The 18,998-nt window shown below is 45.2% G+C and overlaps 1 protein-coding gene across 1 annotated transcript in view; it reads right to left on the bottom strand.

Annotated features, from left to right (window-relative positions):
* Window positions 1–18,513, bottom strand: part of PTEN (phosphatase and tensin homolog) — an 86,663-nt gene extending 68,150 nt beyond the window's left edge. The window contains exon 1 of the mRNA XM_063435047.1: window positions 18,237–18,513. Coding sequence (XP_063291117.1) covers window positions 18,237–18,315 — 79 coding nt within the window. The 5' untranslated portion in view covers window positions 18,316–18,513. The remainder of the gene's footprint in view (window positions 1–18,236) is intronic.
* Window positions 18,514–18,998: the final 485 nt, after the last annotated feature.

Here is an 18,998-nt window from a genome sequence, read left to right as displayed (position 1 = left end):
CTGAAATACATACATATTGTAACGTTCACTAAAGAACCTTAACTTGCAGACAGGACAGAGTAGAGAAAATTGCAAGACCGATCCTTAGAATGGTCGGGTTATGTCAAAACACTAGCCGAGGTCAAGGGAAATAGCGAGACGGAATAACGAGAGACAAAGCCAAATATCAGTAACCAGGAAATCCAAATAACAAGTGCAAAACTCAATGGTAAACCAAAGACCACTGCCAGTCTGGAGACAGGGACCAGATGACACCGCTCGCTGTGGTGAGGTAAGCAAGGTTTGCAGCAAGCGGCGCAGGGGACCTGACAGATACATACACAGGGGTTCTAACCCCTTCAGCAGCATGGGATGGGGGTGGGAGGGGACCTGCAGTGCCAGGAAAACTGTTTTCCTGGCACCAGAGTGTCCCTTTAAATGAAGGGGGGGGTGGAATGAAAAATGAAAAAATTAGGCATGGCAATTTTTTTTCTAATGCACATTGTTATGGCATTAGTTTAAAACCAAGATTGGATTCTTGCATTGCTTTAAAGCAGCAATGAATTCTACAGCTAGTGATCCACCTCCTTTTCTGCCCAGCATGATCTTTGTTATAAAAGCAACCACCCAATCAACCAGTCCTTTGCTTTTCATAGACCAGCACTGAATTGCCAGGCACAGTGTCTGCAGCCAGGTACTGGGGAAGGATCAGGCAGGGCTGACTTGTTAAAAGACTAAGAATTTAGTGTCAGCATGCTCTCTGTGCAGACAACCAGCATAAGATTTGCACAAAATTAGAAATTATTTTCTAATGACCATGTACTTAACCACATTAAAGGACCACTATAGGCACCCAGACCACTTCAGCTTAAAGGAACACTATAGTCACCTAAATTACTTTAGCTAAATAAAGCAGTTTTAGTGTATAGATCATTCCCCTGCAATTTAACTGCTCAATTCACTGTCATTTAGGAGTTAAATCACTTTGTTTCTGTTTATGCAGCCCTAGCCACACCTCCCTGGCTATGATTGACAGAGCCTGCATGAAAAAAAAAAAAAACTGGTTTCACTTTCAAACAGATGTAATTTGCCTTAAATTATTGTATCCTAATCTCTAAATCGAACTTTAATCACATACAGGAGACTCTTGCAGGGTCTAGCAAGCTATTAACATTAGGGATCGACCGATTATCGGTTTTACCGATATAATCGGCCGATATTCGGTATTTTCGGCAATATCGGTATCGGCCAATAGGGATACCGATATTGCCGATAATACCTCCCAGGACCGCCGGGCTCATTACAAGCTCTGACGGCCGCGGGTCTCGCGAGATTTACACTGGGGAGCTGGAGGAGCTGGAGGAGCTGCTGGGAGGTGAGTAAACGCTTGCTGCCCACCCCACCCCCCCCTCCCCTCGCTAAACTAATGCCACTGGACCACCAGGGATTAACATATCCCCCCTCCCTGGCAAGGAAACAAGCAAGGAGGGGGGACAACAAAAATTAAATAATAATTAAATATATATATAAAAAAAATATATAAAAAATGCCCCCTCACACATACACTATTATTATACACATACACTACACAAACACACTGTGTATATAATTCAGTGTGTTTGTATAGTGTGTGTGTGTGTGTGTGTATATAATGCAGTGTGTTTGTATAGTGTGTATATAATGCACACTACACAAACACACTGCATTATATACACACACACTACACAAACACACTGCATTATATACACACACACTACACAAACACACTGCATTATATACACACTATACACAAACACACTGCATTATATAAACACACTACATTCACTATACACACACTCTGCATTATATAAACACACTACATTCACTATGCACACACTACACAAACACACACACTTTGCATTTAGTATATACAGCATTCACTTTACACACACTGCATTCACTTTACGCACACTACCCACACACACTACACAGACACGCTGCTTTCATTATATACACACTAGACAAATACACACTGCATCCACTACACACACATACACAGCTCCCCTGTCTAAACACACTGCATCCACTACACGTGGCATGTATATTTTGCGCATTTACCTTTAGAAATAGTTTTTTATTTTCCAAAATGGTAAATGTACAGAATATCGGCAAATTATATCGGCTATCGGCCTGAAAGTTCACAGAATATCGGTATCTGTATCGGCTCTAAAAAAATCAATATCGGTCGATCCCTAATTAACATAGCAGGGGATAAGAAAATCTTAATTAAACAGAACTTGCAATAAAGAAAGCCTAAATAGGGCTCTCTTTACAGGAAATGTTTATGGAAGGTTGTGCAAGTCACATGCAGGGAGGTGTGACTAGGGTTCATAAACAAAGGGATTTAACTCCTAAATGGCAGAGGATTGAGCAGTGAGGCTGCAGGGGCATGTTCTACACACCAAAACTGCTTCATTAAGCTACAGTTATTCAGGTGACTATAGTGTCCCTTTAATGAAGTGGTCTGGGTGCCTGGTCCAGCTAGGATTAACCTTTTTTCTGTAAACATTAGCAGTTTCAGAGAAACTGCTATGTTTACAGATGGGTTAATCCAGCCTCTAGTGGCTGTCTCATTGACAGCCGCTAGAGGCGCTTCCGACTGATTTTTCACAGTGAGAAGATGCCAGCGTCCATAGGAAAGCATTGAGAATGCTTTCCTATGGACTGGCTAAATGCGCATTCAGCCGGTGACGGAAGAAAAGGGGGAGGAGGAGGAGAGTTCCCCGCCCGGCACTGGAGAAAGAGTCAAGTTTAAACCCTTCCACCCCCTAGAGCCTGGCGGGAGGGGGATCCTGAGGGTGGGTGGACCCTCAGGGCACTATAGTGGTCCTTTAAACACCAGAAAATTGATATCTGCAGTCAAAGAATTTCAAGAAGTAAACTTGCATAACTACAATATAATTTAGTCCTTCAATTCGGTTACAGAAATTAATCCACAAAGAGAAAAAAAAAATAGATCTAGATACATAAAAATATCTGTGTTAGACATTACATTTCCTTCTCAAAATGCAATGTGTGATGCAACAAGTTGTCACATCACTAGCTGTAAATCAAGAATGTACCAGAATCTAGGCAAACTTCAGCACTTCAGATTGTGTGCACTACATCTCCCACAATGCTCTTACAGCCATAATGCTAAAAAGTCATGGGACGTCCACAGCATCTGGAATGTTGCATCATTAGATATGTAGTCCATTATTAGACATGTAATTACAGCATCAACATTTAGCAGACTGCCTACACCTGACCTAGGCCACTAAAAAGGTTCATCTTACATTTCTCAAACACAATATGGTGTACCATAAAAAGAAAATGTGATGGTGTGTGTAAAAAAACAAACAAAAAAACAAACAAAAAACACAATTATCTTACTAGGAGTTAGCTGTCTCTACTTTCATGTTACAGCAGCGTGGACTTCAAGTCCCAAAGAAAAAATATGTTAAAATACAAAATCAGGGGCAATGTGAAATGTTCCAGCACTGGCTGTCTAGAGAAAATAAGACCAGTGTGAATATAAACAAAATATTGTCAGCTTTGAGCATGCACATTATACTATACAGGGGATTTTATCACAAGCTGTAGAATGCACCATTGCTTACCAAATGCATTAAATGAGTGAAGAGGACCCAGGAGAAAAGTAAAAAGTTTAAACACAAAGAAAGCTTAATTTTTTAAAATGATAATTATCTGGATTGCCAATATAATTTTACAGTGTTTCATCACTAGTTACCCAGAACATAACTGGACAGAAAACACAGGCCAAACAGGCAACATAAAGCAGCACAAATTTGGCAGTAAAATTTTAGGATCCATGAAACCTTCCTCCTGGGTTATGGAAGTCTATTCAATTTGCAGAGGGACACAAAAGTTTTAAACAAGACTCCAGCATAAACCTTGATTTTAAGATTAGATGCAGCTGAACAGCAAGGGATCTAGCATATTGCACAACTCAAACAATTATTATTAACTGGATTTGAAAAGACAACAGTATGTAAAGTTTTGATACACACTAGCTATATACTACCAAAACACATTTCACAAAGATTATATTAGTATATTTGTAACTTCCCTAAAAAACAAAACAAAACAAAAAAAAACACACCACACACACACTTGTTAACAGTACATGGTGTATAAGAGGAGAGGAAGTTATGGATTGTGTTTGCAAACGTGCAGATGGAGAGAGAAAAAGGTTTCTGAACTTAGAAACTAAACTCTCTCCATAACCCGCACTCTTATGCAAATGTATGGTATATAAATTTGAACTAATTTAGGCAGATAAAAGGATGATAAAAGGATGATATATAAAAAAAAATAAAAAAAAAAAAAAAAAACAACCATTTAATACAGGGATTTTGTGGGCTACAGATGTGGCACTTGGCACTCCAGATGTTTGCAAACCATATTTCTCATGATGCTCTGCCAGTCTAAAGATATGACATACATCACAAACTTCAGTACCATTGCGAATAGTAACAAAAATTATCCAACAGAAGTTTAACCACTTAAATAAGTAGTTTTAGTATGTATAATAATAGTATGGTGCTGTGGGTTCTCAAGCCCATCACCAGACAGAACTAGAATGATCAGGATAAGCATCAAGTTAACTGAAGAACGTAAGTTCAACGTTAACTTTAAATATCAGCAATAGCCTAAAAATGAGCCAACATTCGACTACCAGAGGTACTGCGCCATAAAATAAAAAAGTCCCCTTATGTATAATTGTTTAAAAAATTATTTTTTTTTTTTAAAAAGCGCAATAGGAGTTAATCTAGCATTTAAAACCTGAACATAGATCACAATTTCATCAAATAGGCAGATTACAGGAAACCGAGCTTTTAGAAAATGGAAATGTCATGCATGGGGGAATGTAAAAGGAGGTAGACAGACTACTTTATCTAAATGAAGCGGTCTGGGTCCAGAGGCCCTGCCCGTTTAGTCTTGTTTTTAATGGGAAACCGTGATTGGAATTGGAAACAATGCAGTTTTGTAGAGACAGCAATGTTTTAATGCCTGGTCGAAACACTGCTAGTGGCTGCCTTCCCAGGAGTCCATAGAGGTACGTCTGCTTCGACGACTAAGATTCAGTCATATCACAATTGACATCCACGAGGACGTTAAATGCTGCTCATACAAATTTGGATTAAATACATCCCTAAGAGAGGCTTCTATTGTCGCACACGTGCTTCATGTTAATTTTCTTTCCATTCTTGTTAAAAAATAGCATTGTCACCAAAACAACGTTAGTTTAAGAATGCAGTTTTTGTTGATAAATCATGCATCTGAATTCTCATAGCTCAATTCTCTGCCATTAACAAATTATTTATAAAGTGCTAACAAATTCCACAGCGCTGTACAATGGGTCAACTGACAAGTAATTATAACCAGGCAAGTTGTACGCACAGGAACAGACCCCGTTTAAATGCTACATGACTTGTTTCTGTTCATGCAGCCCTAGCCACACTTCCCCTGGCTGTGACTCACAGCCTGCATTGATAGGAGGGAATCATTTTCAGATGTTAAAGGGACACTATAGTCAACTTTAGCTTAATGAAGCGGTTTTGGTGTATAGAACATGCCCCTGCAGCCTCACTGCTCAATCCTCTGCCATTTAGGAGTTAAATCCCTTTGTTTATGAACCCTAGTCACACCTCCCTGCATGTGACTTGCACAACCTTCCATAAACATTTCCTGTAAAGAGAGCCCTATTTAGGCTCTCTTTATTGCAAGTTCTGTTTAATTAAAGGACCACTCTAGGCACCCAGACGACTTCAGCTTAATGAAGTGGTCTGGGTGCCAGGTACCTCTAGGATTAACCCTTTTTTTTTATAAACATAGCAGTTTCAGAGAAACTGCTATGTTTATAATGAGGGTTAATCCAGCCTCCAAATCTTCTAGTGGCTGTCTCATTGACAGCCGCTAGAGGCGCTTGCGTGCTTCTCACTGTGAAAATCACAGTGAGAGCACGCAAGCGTCCATAGGAAAGCATTGTAAATGCTTTCCTATGTGACCGGCTGAATGCGAGCGCGGCTCCTGCCGCGCATGCGCATTCAGCCGATGACGTCGCGTTCAAGATGGAGAGGAGGAGGAAAGCTCTCCGCCCGGCGCTGGAAAAAGAGGTAAGTTTAACCCCTTCCTCTCTCCAGAGCCCAGCGGGAGGGGGTCCCTGAGGGTGGGGGCACCCTCAGGGTACTCTAGTGCCAGGAAAACGAGTATGTTTTCCTGGCACTAGAGTGGTCCTTTAATATTTTCTTATCCCCTGCTATGTTAATAGCTTGCTAGACCCTGCAAGAGCCTCCTGTATGTGATTAAAGTTCAATTTAGAGATTGAGATACAATTATTTAAGGTAAATTACATGTTTGAAAGTGAAACCAGTTTTTTTTTGTATGCAGGCTCTGTCAAGCATAGCCAGGGGAGGTGTGGCTAGGGCTGCATAAACAGAAACAAAGTGATTTAACTCCTAAATGGAAGAGAATCTATACACTAAAACTGCTTTATTTAGCTAAAGTAATTTAGGTGACTATAGTGTTCCTTTAACTTGCTTTATGTTTTTAATATCCTGCTATGTAAATTGAACTTTAGATACAGGAGGCTCCGGCTGACTCTTGTAGGAGATAAGAAACTCTATATTAAACAGATTGTGCAATAAAAGAAGTTTAATATTAGATCTCACTTTTCAGGAAGTGTTTAGGAAGGCTGTATAAGTCACATGCAGGGAGGTGTGACTAGGGCTGTATGAACAAAGTGATTTAACTCCAAAATGGCATAGAACAGAGCAGTGAGACTACAGAGGCATGTTCTATACATCTAAACTACTTCAATAGGCTAAAAAAATTGTTTTGGTTACTATAGGGTCCCTTTATGACTTCTGCCTTTATATGTGATCATGAGCTAGGTGTCTGTATGTGCAGCATTTCTTACTTACACTTTTATACCAGGGGATAGTTGTACCCCTGGCAAATGTGACTTGAACTCTGTTCTGGACGGCCTAATGTCAATTGTGTGCGTCGTCAGTGTGCACAGCACACTGGCAACAGATATAACGAGCTAATCCCTTGCAGGCAGCGCCTACAAGGGAAAGCATGCATTTAGGTCCTTCCAATGCCATCCATGGCTCCCTGTACACACCCAAATAAACGTGGGCTTAATTACTGAAGGCTATAAAACCGTTGCTTTAAGATACATAAAATGCATGACCATGCAGCTGCCTGCCAAACATGGAAATCCAGAACTCAATCAACATTGTGGTGTTTTGTTTTTGCATGACCTGACTATTCAGGTCATTCAAGTGTTTACAGTGTCAGGAGCCCCCTCCCTGGTGCCATCCTTCCATTCAGTTTTTAATGCTAAACTGAAGTCCCCAAGCCCTATCACTTCTGTGCCTCCTTGGCAAATGAACAGTAATAGGAAACCGTGATTGGCTGAAAGCACCAGGTGGCTGCCTTTAGGCAATCACAGCAACCATTACAGGCATGAATTTGAAGGGGCTGGTCTGTGAGCAGCCGGGTACCCCATTCATTGTTAAGAGGTTTGAGAACACAAAATGTACAGAGATATAGGAGTCATTGCAATAAAAACAATTCGATGAGATAAAGTTGTTTTAATTATGTCTCTAATGTAAAACCTGCCACCACTAGTCATTCTCAAAAAGGGTATTTAGCAGCAGCCCAGCATTTAGACAACTGTAGTAAAGGTAGTATTAAATATGAATGTCATGAGAACTAACAACATTTTTACCTGTTACAGAACAAAGCTGAACATAGGATAAACGTCAAAGCCATATTCTTTTTAAATTTTAAAGTCATTCAGGTATTCCTTTGCCACATGCTCTGTTAAAGGGACTCTTCAGTGCCAGTAAAACAAACCGTTTTCCTGGCACCTCAGGTCCCCTCTCCCTCCCACCCCATGTTGCTGAAGGGGTTAAAACCCCTTCAGTGACTTACCTGTATCCAGCGCCGATGTCCCTCAGCGCTGAGTCAGGGTCCGCCCACGCTCCTCCCCACTGTCGTCATCCGGCAGGGGAGACCTATTGAGCATGCGCGAGCACTGGTGGGGGACACCTAATGCGCATGCGCGGCAATGCCACGCATTAGACCTCCCCATAGGAAAGCATTGAAAAATGCTTTCAATGCTTTCCTATGGGGATTTCTGCAACGCTGGAGGTCCTCACAAAGGGTGAGGACGTCCAGCGACGTTATAACACAATTTTCATGTGCTATAAACACTTAAGTGCCCTTTAGTGGCTGTCTAGTAGACAGCTACTAGAGGAGGAGTTAACCCTGCAAGGTAATTATTGCGGTTTATGAAACCTGCAATAATTACACTTGCAGGGTTAAGGGTAGTGGGAGCTGGCACCCAGAGCACTCCAATGGGCAGAAGTGGTCTGTGTTCCTGGAGTGTCCCTTTAACTGAAACTAAACCGGAATCATTCAATAATCTCTAGAGTGACAACTGAACCTGTAGTATGTACATTGAAGTGTGCAAAATACAAAACCTACTAAAGAATGTAAATTTGTAAAAAAAAAAAAAAAAAAAAGCCAGTGGAGAGGAGGTATTGGGTACACCAAACTAATCCTTTTTGATCCAGTAAGTCCAATTATATCAAGCATGTCAAACTCAAAAGGCTAACACTGGCCAAATAAACAAGGTTTAAGTTTACGTGGGCCGCAAAAAAACAAAACCCTTTAGTATTCATAGAAATGTAGGTTTATTTAGAAAATTACAGTATAAAAAAAAATTAAAACAAAAAAGCTGCCCAACGTACACTGGACATCCTCACACTCGTATGGCTTCATAGTAAACAAAAGATCAAGTTTATTTTAAAGCGGCACTGTCATGCCGAATCCCGTTTTTTTTTTAACCCCCCTCCCGCCTCCACTACATCCAATCGACCCCCTAGTCACCCCCAAATGCCCCTAAGCCCCCCACATTACCTCTTTTTAATTCTTTATCTTCTGCCCGATCTTTATTCAGGGCGCCGCCATCTTTGTGTGGGTAGGTGAAGTCCCTGTGGGACACGTCATCTACCCACACTAGACAGACTGTGAGATTCCCGCACATGCCCAGTGAAACACCTGGACATGCGAACGGGAATTTCACCTATTCATTCATTCATCAGACAGACGAATGAATGAATAGAAAAAATCAGACGAACAAACTAACACTGTGTATCAGTGTTAGTTTGTTCGTTCAGTTTATTACAAGGAGGGAGCTACCGGCGTGCAGCTCCCTCCTTGTAATATGTAAAGACAGAAGCGGCAGGGAGCAGTGCTCCTCGCCACTTCCTAAGCCCCCCATGTCCCCCCTCACTCTATGGGGGTCAATATGACCCCCATAATAGGACAAGGGAGATTAAAATCTCCCCAATGCCCCTACTCGCTATACCGCGAGTAGGGGCATGTCCACTAAACAGTGAGCAGCCTGTGGCTGCTCACTGTAAAAAAAAAAAAAAATGGTAATAAGGGGGGGACCTACTGTCCCCCCCCCCCGGCCCCCACCCCTGCGCGGTGGGTGGGGGCCCTAACAATAAGGGGGGGGGACCTTCTGTCCTCCCCCCCGGCCCCCACCCCTGAGCGGTGGGTGGGGGCCCTAATAAAAACAATAAGGGGGGGGACCTATTGTCCTCCCCCCCTGGCCCCCACCCCTGCGCGGTGGGTGGGGGCCCTAATAAAACAATAAGGGGGGGGGACCTATTGTCCTCCCCCCCTGGCCCCCACCCCTGCGCGGTGGGTGGGGGCCCTAATAAAACAATAAGGGGGGGGGACCTATTGTCCTCCCGCCCTGGCCCCCACCCCTGCGCGGTGGGTGGGGGCCCTAATAAAACAATAAGGGGGGGGACCTACTGTCCCCCCCCTGGCCCCCACCCCTGCGCGGTGGGTGGGGGCCCTAATAAAAACAATAAGGGGGGGGACCTATTGTCCTCCCCCCCTGGCCCCCACCCCTGAGCGGTGGGTGGGGGCCCTAATAAAACAATAAGGGGGGGGGGACCTACTGTCCTCCCCCCCGGCCCCCACCCCTGCGCGGTGGGTGGGGGCCCTAACAATAAGGGGGGGGGACCTTCTGTCCTCCCCCCCGGCCCCCACCCCTGAGCGGTGGGTGGGGGCCCTAATAAAAACAATAAGGGGGGGGACCTATTGTCCTCCCCCCCTGGCCCCCACCCCTGCTTGGTGGGTTGGGGCCCTAATAAAACAATAAGGGGGGGGGACCTATTGTCCTCCCCCCCTGGCCCCCACCCCTGCGCGGTGGGTGGGGGCCCTAATAAAAACAATAAGGGGGGGGACCTATTGTCCTCCCCCCCTGGCCCCCACCCCTGCTTGGTGGGTTGGGGCCCTAATAAAACAATAAGGGGGGGGGACCTATTGTCCTCCCCCCCTGGCCCCCACCCCTGCGCGGTGGGTGGGGGCCCTAATAAAACAATAAGGGGGGGGGACCTATTGTCCTCCCGCCCTGGCCCCCACCCCTGCGCGGTGGGTGGGGGCCCTAATAAAACAATAAGGGGGGGGACCTACTGTCCTCCCCCCCTGGCCCCCACCCCTGCGCGGTGGGTGGGGGCCCTAATAAAACAATAAGGGGGGGGGACCTATTGTCCTCCCCCCCTGGCCCCCACCCCTGCGCGGTGGGTGGGGGCCCTAATAAAACAATAAGGGGGGGGGACCTATTGTCCTCCCCCCCTGGCCCCCACCCCTGAGCGGTGGGTGGGGGCCCTAATAAAACAATAAGGGGGGGGGACCTACTGTCCTCCCCCCCGGCCCCCACCCCTGAGCGGTGGGTGGGGGCCCTAATAAAACAATAAGGGGGGGGGGACCTACTGTCCTCCCCCCCTGGCCCCCACCCTTGCGCGGTGGGTGGGGGCCCTAAATGGACCCCCCCCCCATCAAGGTGACTAGGGGTCCCAAGCCCCTAGTCACCACCCACCCAAAACATTCTATCCCCTACCTACCCCCCTCACCCTAAAAATAGTGAGGGGGGAATAAAATAACTAACCTGTAAAAAAAAAAAAAAATAAACTTACCATTTGACGTCTTCTTTTTTCTAAATTCTTCTTACTTCAGCCCCCCAAAAGGCCAAATAAAAATCCATAAACCCGTCGCACTTTAAAAAAAAAAAAAAAAAAAAAACCGAGCGCAAACAAAAATTAATCCATCTTCACCCATGGAGGGCACGCCGCGTACTGAGCTCCGCAGGGCGGGTCAAGGCTTATAAAGCCTTGCCCCGCCCTGCAATTAGGCTTAGAACACAATGATTGGTTGGTTTAAACCAATCAGAGTGCTCTGTGTCATTTTACACAGCGTGGGAAAATTCAAAAGAACTTTCCCACGCTGTGTAAAATGACAGATCACTGTGATTGGATGGTTTTCAAGCCATCCAATCACAGTGCTCTGTGTCATTTTACAAGCGTGGGAAAATTCCAAAGAACTTTCCCACGCTTGTAAAATGACACAGAGCACTGTGATTGGATGGTTTGAAATCCATCCAATCACAGTGCTCTGTGTCATTTTACAAGCGTGGGAAAGTTCTTTGGAATTTTCCCACGCTTGTAAAATGACACAGAGCACTGTGATTGGCTTAAACCAACCAATCATTGTGTTCTAAGCCTAATTGCAGGGCGGGGCAAGGCTTTATAAGCCTTGACCCGCCCTGCGGAGCTCAGTACACGGCGTGCCCTCCATGGGTGAAGATGGATTAATTTTTGTTTGCGCTCGGTTTTTTTTGTTTTTTTTTTAAAAGTGCGACGGGTTTATGGATTTTTATTTGGCCTTTTGGGGGGCTGAAGTAAGAAGAATTTAGAAAAAAGAAGACGTCAAATGGTAAGTTTAATTTTTTTTTTTTTTACAGGTTAGTTATTTTATTCCCCCCTCACTATTTTTAGGGTGAGGGGGGTAGGTAGGGGATAGAATGTTTTGGGTGGGGGGTGACTAGGGGCTTGGGACCCCTAGTCACCTTGATGGGGGGGGGGTTCATTTAGGGCCCCCACCCACCGCGCAGGGGTGGGGGCTAGGGGGGGAGGACAGTAGGTCCCCCCCCCTTATTGTTTTATTAGGGCCCCCACCCACCGCTCAGGGGTGGGGGCCGGGGGGGAGGACAGTAGGTCCCCCCCCCCTTATTGTTTTTATTAGGGCCCCCACCCACCGCGCAGGGGTGGGGGCCAGGGGGGGAGGACAATAGGTCCCCCCCCTTATTGTTTTATTAGGGCCCCCACCCACCGCTCAGGGGTGGGGGCCGGGGGGGGGGGACAGTAGGTCCCCCCCCTTATTGTTTTATTAGGGCCCCCACCCACCGCGCAGGGGTGGGGGCCGGGGGGGAGGACAGTAGGTCCCCCCCCCTTATTGTTTTATTAAGGCCCCCACCCACCGCGCAGGGGTGGGGGCCGGGGGGGAGGACAGTAGGTCCCCCCCCCCTTATTGTTTTATTAGGGCCCCCACCCACCGCGCAGGGGTGGGGGCCGGGGGGGGGGCAGTAGGTCCCCCCCCCCTTATTGTTTTATTAGGGCCCCCACCCACCGCGCAGGGGTGGGGGCCGGGGGGGGGGCAGTAGGTCCCCCCCCCCAATCTTTAACCCCGCGCAGGGGAGGGGGGGGTGTTTATTGTTTTTTTTGTTTTTTACAGTGAGCAGCCACAGGCTGCTCACTGCTTACTAGACATGCCCCTACTCGCGGTATAGCGAGTAGGGGCATATTATTTACTAATACTAAGTAATCTTTACTTAGTATTAGTAAAGTTGGCTGAAAGACCAATTCAGGTCTTTCAGCCTTTTAGTAGATAGCTCCCTGATACCGTGGGAATTAGGGAGTTATCTACTAAGCGGCTGCAAGATGCAGCCGCGGCAATGAATAGGATCGGAGTTTCATTCATTAGAATGAAATTCCGATACAAACAAAGTACCGAATTGCATCCTAACACCAATGGAGAATTCTGTTAGGATGCAATTCGGCAGTTTTGCCGGCGTTCTGTCTAAGTGACAGGACGTTTGGCAATACTGACAGGAAGCATTGTGGGAACAGGGAGGAAAGCTAGGGATCATGGGAAAATTGCTCTGACCAGCGGAAATGAAGCACACTTTGCTCCTCCGCTGGTCAGAGCTGGTCAAGCGGAGGAATCCCATAAGACAAAGAGTCCCTACTTTGTCTTATGGTTTTAAAGAAAACTAAAGGAGACAGGAAGAAAAGAATAACAGATCCCGAGAGAGGGGGAGAAGAGGAAGAGATTGAGGAAAGGTAAGTTCGGCATGACAGTGCCGCTTTAAGGAGATATGTATTGCATATAACCAATGTTTCAGTCCAACTACCTTGACATATTAAGAAAAGTTTGGTAATGGGATTGAAATGGTGAATGTATGCTGTTGCACAACTGTAAAAAAAAAACAAGGCACCGTCTTGTTGATTTTTAAGTCCTATGAGTGTGTTCTTCAATTTGGCTGAGATTAAACTTGAAGGTCTCAGCCAATCCAATGCTTTCCTATAGGCTATTGTGCATGAGTGGCAAAATCAACATCTCCATGGCAAGCCTTCAACGCCTCGATGCAGACTCAAATACACTGCCCTCTCCCCATTCAATATACTGCCCCCCCCCCCCCCCACTCTAATCGAATACATTGCCCCACCTCCCAGTAATAATTTAATACACTGCGTCTCTCCCCAATTTCATACGCTGGCCCCCTCCCTAAAATTATTACACTGCCCACTCCCTCCCCTATATATAATGCCCTACCCCCATCGCTCAAATTAATACAATGCCTCCCTCCCCAATTTAACACACTACACAGGAAGGTCCCCCAAGCCCCTCTTTCCCTACCTTAAGATAAGCTGCCCCATTCGACAGTTACAGCCCTGCTCCTCTTTGCTCAAGAAGGCCAGACACTCCTCTGGCACTGCGAGCAGGAGGGAAGGGGGAGTGACTGGCCTCCAGGAGCACGCAATTGGCCGGGGGAGGGAAGACAAGAATCAGACAGGAAATATCTTTCCTTTCTTGTGACTGCGACCAGCCACAACACAAAGTTGCCCCAGGGCAGGTGGACCGCAAGTTTGAAATGCTTGAATTATATACTCTATAACTCATTCTAGGAATAATTGCTATATTTTATAAAGTCTCTAACTAAAAGTGCTGTATATGAACCGTTATATAGGCATAAGTAGTTTGCACATAGTTGGTCCATAAGACTATATTAGAAACCGGGATCAGCCAAAATTATTAAGAATCAGATCACCAATGAAAAACTAGACAAAAGTTTATGCGCTGTAAGTATAATTAATGCACACAGGATTTTCCTATACATTAATCAAACCATTAGTACTGTGCTACTGAAATATCTTGGGTGGCATTGTGGCTAAAGCAACTGTGACAATTATTCTAATGTGCATTACACCAGGTCAGAAAATGTGAATTAGTCAGAAGATAAAACACCAGGGATTTCTTAAAGGAAATTAAATACCAAAAAGGAAACCCTGGACATACATGAAACCAACTTAAGTGCAATATCAATAGCATAGTAAGTTAAGTATAGAGAGAGATTGGAATCCCCATTTACTTTTAAATGCTGTAAAATTGAACTGGCATGGGTTCAGATAGGCTGTATCAATGCTTGCATTGATTTGCTCTGATTGATTTTTTTTTTGTCTTCCATTCATCCCAAAGCAATGCAGAGTATTTCAAAAAACTAGTCCATTATTAAAAAGGTAAGATTACAGCATTTTAAACTGCATGCAACTAAAAACTCATGCAATTTAGGATGATTGATAATATTTGCTTTAAGGTGAAAAAAAAAAAATGTAAACCGTGCACAACATGCAAATTATGCTCATCAATGATGGATACATTCCATTGTACAGTAATGTACCTACATTTTGTTATATTCTCATAGAAATGCTTTGCAGAATATGTACATTTATTTAACTTAAGAGTCTTGTAAGCTCCAAGCAGGACCCATACCCTATACTTCTATTGGGTCTAAACTTAACAATTACATTTGGTGGCAGTCCTTTGCACAATTCTATCAAATATGTGGCACTTTAGAAAAGTTTGTCAACATTAAAATGTGCCCTCTTAATTTTACAGTATGTTTAACAAAATGTGACAAGAGAAACTGAGGCCTAGAAATAGGTAGGCGTTTCACCAAAAACAACGCACACTCAGCAGTGAATTTTGACCAAATAATGACAATTGTGAAGTTAATGTAATACAAAAAAGAAGACCATTAAAGAACTTTTTATATTGCTAAAACGCAAGCCATGACAATGCAGGTTGCGGATATAAAATGAATCCAAACACAGTCAGATTTTTGTTCAAAATCAAAAAACATTTCCAGCTGCTCTGGCAACAGGGCACTTGTACCTAGGCCATAAGAGAAAGGAAGTAGGAAAAAAAAAAAGGGCCTGTAAAAGAAGATTCATTGCACACAAAAAAAAAAAGTGTTGAAAATTGCGCAGGTGCTGCAGAGCGTAATACAAAAGGACCAGCCACATTCTTGCATTTTACTCAATGCCTTCAGGAAGTATCCAGCCATCATTTCCGGGAGGTTACTAAAAGTACCTACCAATTGACTATATAATTGCGCAGTTTCACCTTCACACCCAGTAAACCACAACTCCCAAGAAATAGTGAAGGGTCTACAGTGATAAATTACTGGTACATATATTTGACAAACACTGACATACAACAATTCTGCACACACACAATAGTACTATTCACGCATAACAACCTTGGTGAACTGATAACCAAACTGCAGAATGAAAGCTAAAAAGGAGTGTGGAGAAAATAACATGCAACCAAAATAGTCCTTTCTATGCAACAGACGCTAAATAAGTCTAGCTCTAAAGACAGAACCTTTAACCCATAGGAAAAGTGAAATAACTAATCACACGGTGTATAAATAAGGTACATAAAAGTTATGTCAGACTAAATCTTGGCATTACAATATTCTTTGGCCACATTTTTTGTTGACAATACAAATCAACAAATCATTACAACTCAACACAATGTTTAAGTGTTAAAAAAAATTATATGTGCAAATTTGCATAGAGTTCTAAACAGGTATGTTATACTACCAAACAGTCAAACAGTACTCTGCCTCTCTATGTGGCTTCAATTTCAAAATAACCTCATTCATCATAACCTCATTCATCTTAATTAGACACTCCCCAAAGTCAGAGGGGTCTCCAATGCACATAGAAAGGCTTGGTGCCGGCTGTTGTGGCATGGCACGCGTACATGTGAATGCTAATCTTCCTTATGCACTCAAAAATAAAGAATTTAAAAAAAAAAAAAAAGAAAGGCTTGGTGCTTGAGTAACCAGTTTAAACCCACTACACTATATAGATAGGGTATTTCAATGAAAGTCTTTAAATTTACTTACTGAAATACTTTTAGCATAATATAATAAACAGGTGCAGGGACTGATCCATTCATTGGAATAGAGCTAAATTTTAAATTCATTAAATTACACTCAAGCCTACTCTTTGAAGCACAAAGTACCATGTAAAAGATGCAAATTGTTCTTTTAAAGAGCATATGAACCAACATTTTTTCAAGGCGGCAAACAGTGAAAAAACCCTATGTGCATAAACATACATAGCTCCAAATCATATTTCTTTTAAATATGCTGTACCCAGAGAACCTGTAATAAAACTACCTGGGGGCAACACTGATTTTGCAGCTAGATTAGCTTATCCTGACGTGAATAGCTGGATATGTCTTCCACAGATTAATAGGGATTTTGCAGCAGACAGTTGGGCAAATCCAGATGTATCACTACTGCTACAAAAGCTGGGTGTTAAACTTCAAAGCATCATTCCCCTCAACCTGTAAACCTGCATCAGAATCGGGGGTGGGGTTAATTTATCAAGAGAACAGAGACCAGACAGGTGCCATTCTGGGGCAATGTGCTAAATGGGTAGCAACTACCATGGAAACCAACAGCACTTTGCTTATTGCACCAATACCCATTCTAATGTGCTACACTGCAGGACATACTTGAAAAACCCAGGACATGTTTAAAAACTAGAGAAAATCTCAATGTATCCTTCCTAGAAAAAAAAAAGAAAAATTCTAAATACATATTTTGCTTAACATTTAAATGTCACATTAGGGACATCTAACTTAAACTTGTTACTGTCACAGCTTTTTCTTCCGTTTTACTGACTAGACAAAAAGAACCACTGCCTCACTATAAATAAAATCGCTTAATTGGTTTCCTTTCTGAATTGTAGCACTATACCCCAGCATTCCATTTAATAGACCCCCCCCCCGTGACTAGGGCTCCAAGCAAATCCCAACCAATACCATATTTCTTCCCTCATCCAGATTGCCCCCAATTGTCTCCTCTTTCCCCATCATCCGATACCCCCGACCCCCCCCTCCAAATACCATATTTTTCTCAATGCCCCCTTATCCACCCAGATACCCCCGGCCCTTTCCCAATGCCCCCTTATCCACCCAGATACCCCCGGCCCTTTCCCAATGCCCCCTTATCCACCCAGATACCCCCGGCCCTTTCCCAATGCCCCCTTATCCACCCAGATACCCCCAGCCCTTTCCCAATGCCCCCTTATCCACCCAGATACCCCCAGCCCTTTCCCAATGCCCCCTTATCCACCCCCAGCCCTTTCCCAATGCCCCCTTATCCACCCAGATACCCCCAGCCCTTTCCCAATGCCCCCTATCCATCCAGATACCCCCAGCCCTTTCCCAATGCCCCCTTATGCATCCAGATACCCCCAGCCCTTTCCCAATGCCCCCTTATCCATCCAGATACCCCCAGCCCTTTCCCAATGCCCCCTTATGCATCCAGATACCCCCAGCCCTTTCCCAATGCCCCCTTATCCATCCAGATACCCCCAGCCCTTTCCCAATGCCCCCTATCCATCCAGATACCCCCAGCCCTTTCCCAATACCCCCTATCCATCCAGATACCCCCAGCCCTTTCCCAATACCCCCTATCCATCCAGATACCCCCAGCCCTTTCCCAATACCCCCTATCCATCCAGATACCCCCAGCCCTTTCCCAATGCCCCCTATCCATCCAGATACCCCCAATCCATCCAGATACCCCCAATCCATCCAGATACACCCCCCCCCCTTTTTTTTCCCCTCAATGCCCTCTATCCATCCACACGCTTGATGACAGGCTCCTTTTATTCTTTCCAGATTGACAACCAGGATTGAGGTGGGGGGGGGAGAGGCATATAAAAGCCCCCCCCCAAAATAAATAAATATAAAATGGATACAGGTTAAGTCCAAGTCGAAGCCATCCTCCTGGTATCGCCTTTTGTTCCTGCTGACGAACTCCTTGATGATGGCAGTCATGTCGGGGAGCCGGGGGGTGGGGAAGAAGGACAGGGGGGCAGAGAGGTGCTGCTGCTGCTGTAAGGGGGCAGCAGCGGCCCCGGCTCCGTGGTCGGACTCCTCTGGCCGGCCGCTCAGCTCCGTTCTCCTCCCCCTCCTCCTCCTCCTGCTGCTGCTGCGGGGGCTGCCGGGGGAGGCCAGAGTCTGGCCGGGAAGGGGGGCTGCGGCCTAGTGCTACTCCCCTAGCGGGGTCTGTTCAGTCCGGGGCTGGCGGCTCACTCTGAGGCCGCTGGGGGGGGGGGGGGTGATGTAGGGCCGGTCTCTCGCAGTCCTTGCCGGGTCTCCTCTCTCCGAGTCCCAGGATCCTGCGGCCGTTTCCCCCGGGTGACACTAGCTCCGTGCCCCCCTCCTCCTGATCCTGAGGGCCAGCGGCTCCGTGTCCCCTCCGCCCGCCGCTCTCTGCCGCTCTGCTTGCCGGTGACGAGCAGCTCCGCTTTAAACCGCCGCCTGGGTGCCGCGTGCAGGGTCCCGCCCGCTGCCAGCTCTCATGTCTCCACAGCCGCACGCTCAGACTCCCATCATGGCTTCCCTCAGAGAGGCAGCGAAGAGGCACTGGGTATCCCTCCGCGGATAAGCAATCTAACCTTCCTTCCACTGCATCTCCCTCCGCCTACCTCACCAGTCACCACACTCACTCACACAGA

Source organism: Pelobates fuscus, chromosome 10 (genome assembly GCF_036172605.1).
Source record: "Pelobates fuscus isolate aPelFus1 chromosome 10, aPelFus1.pri, whole genome shotgun sequence".
Classification (NCBI taxonomy): domain Eukaryota; kingdom Metazoa; phylum Chordata; class Amphibia; order Anura; family Pelobatidae; genus Pelobates; species Pelobates fuscus.
The sequence above is the reverse complement of the archived record's forward strand: the minus strand, read 5'-3'. Positions and strand labels throughout refer to the sequence as shown.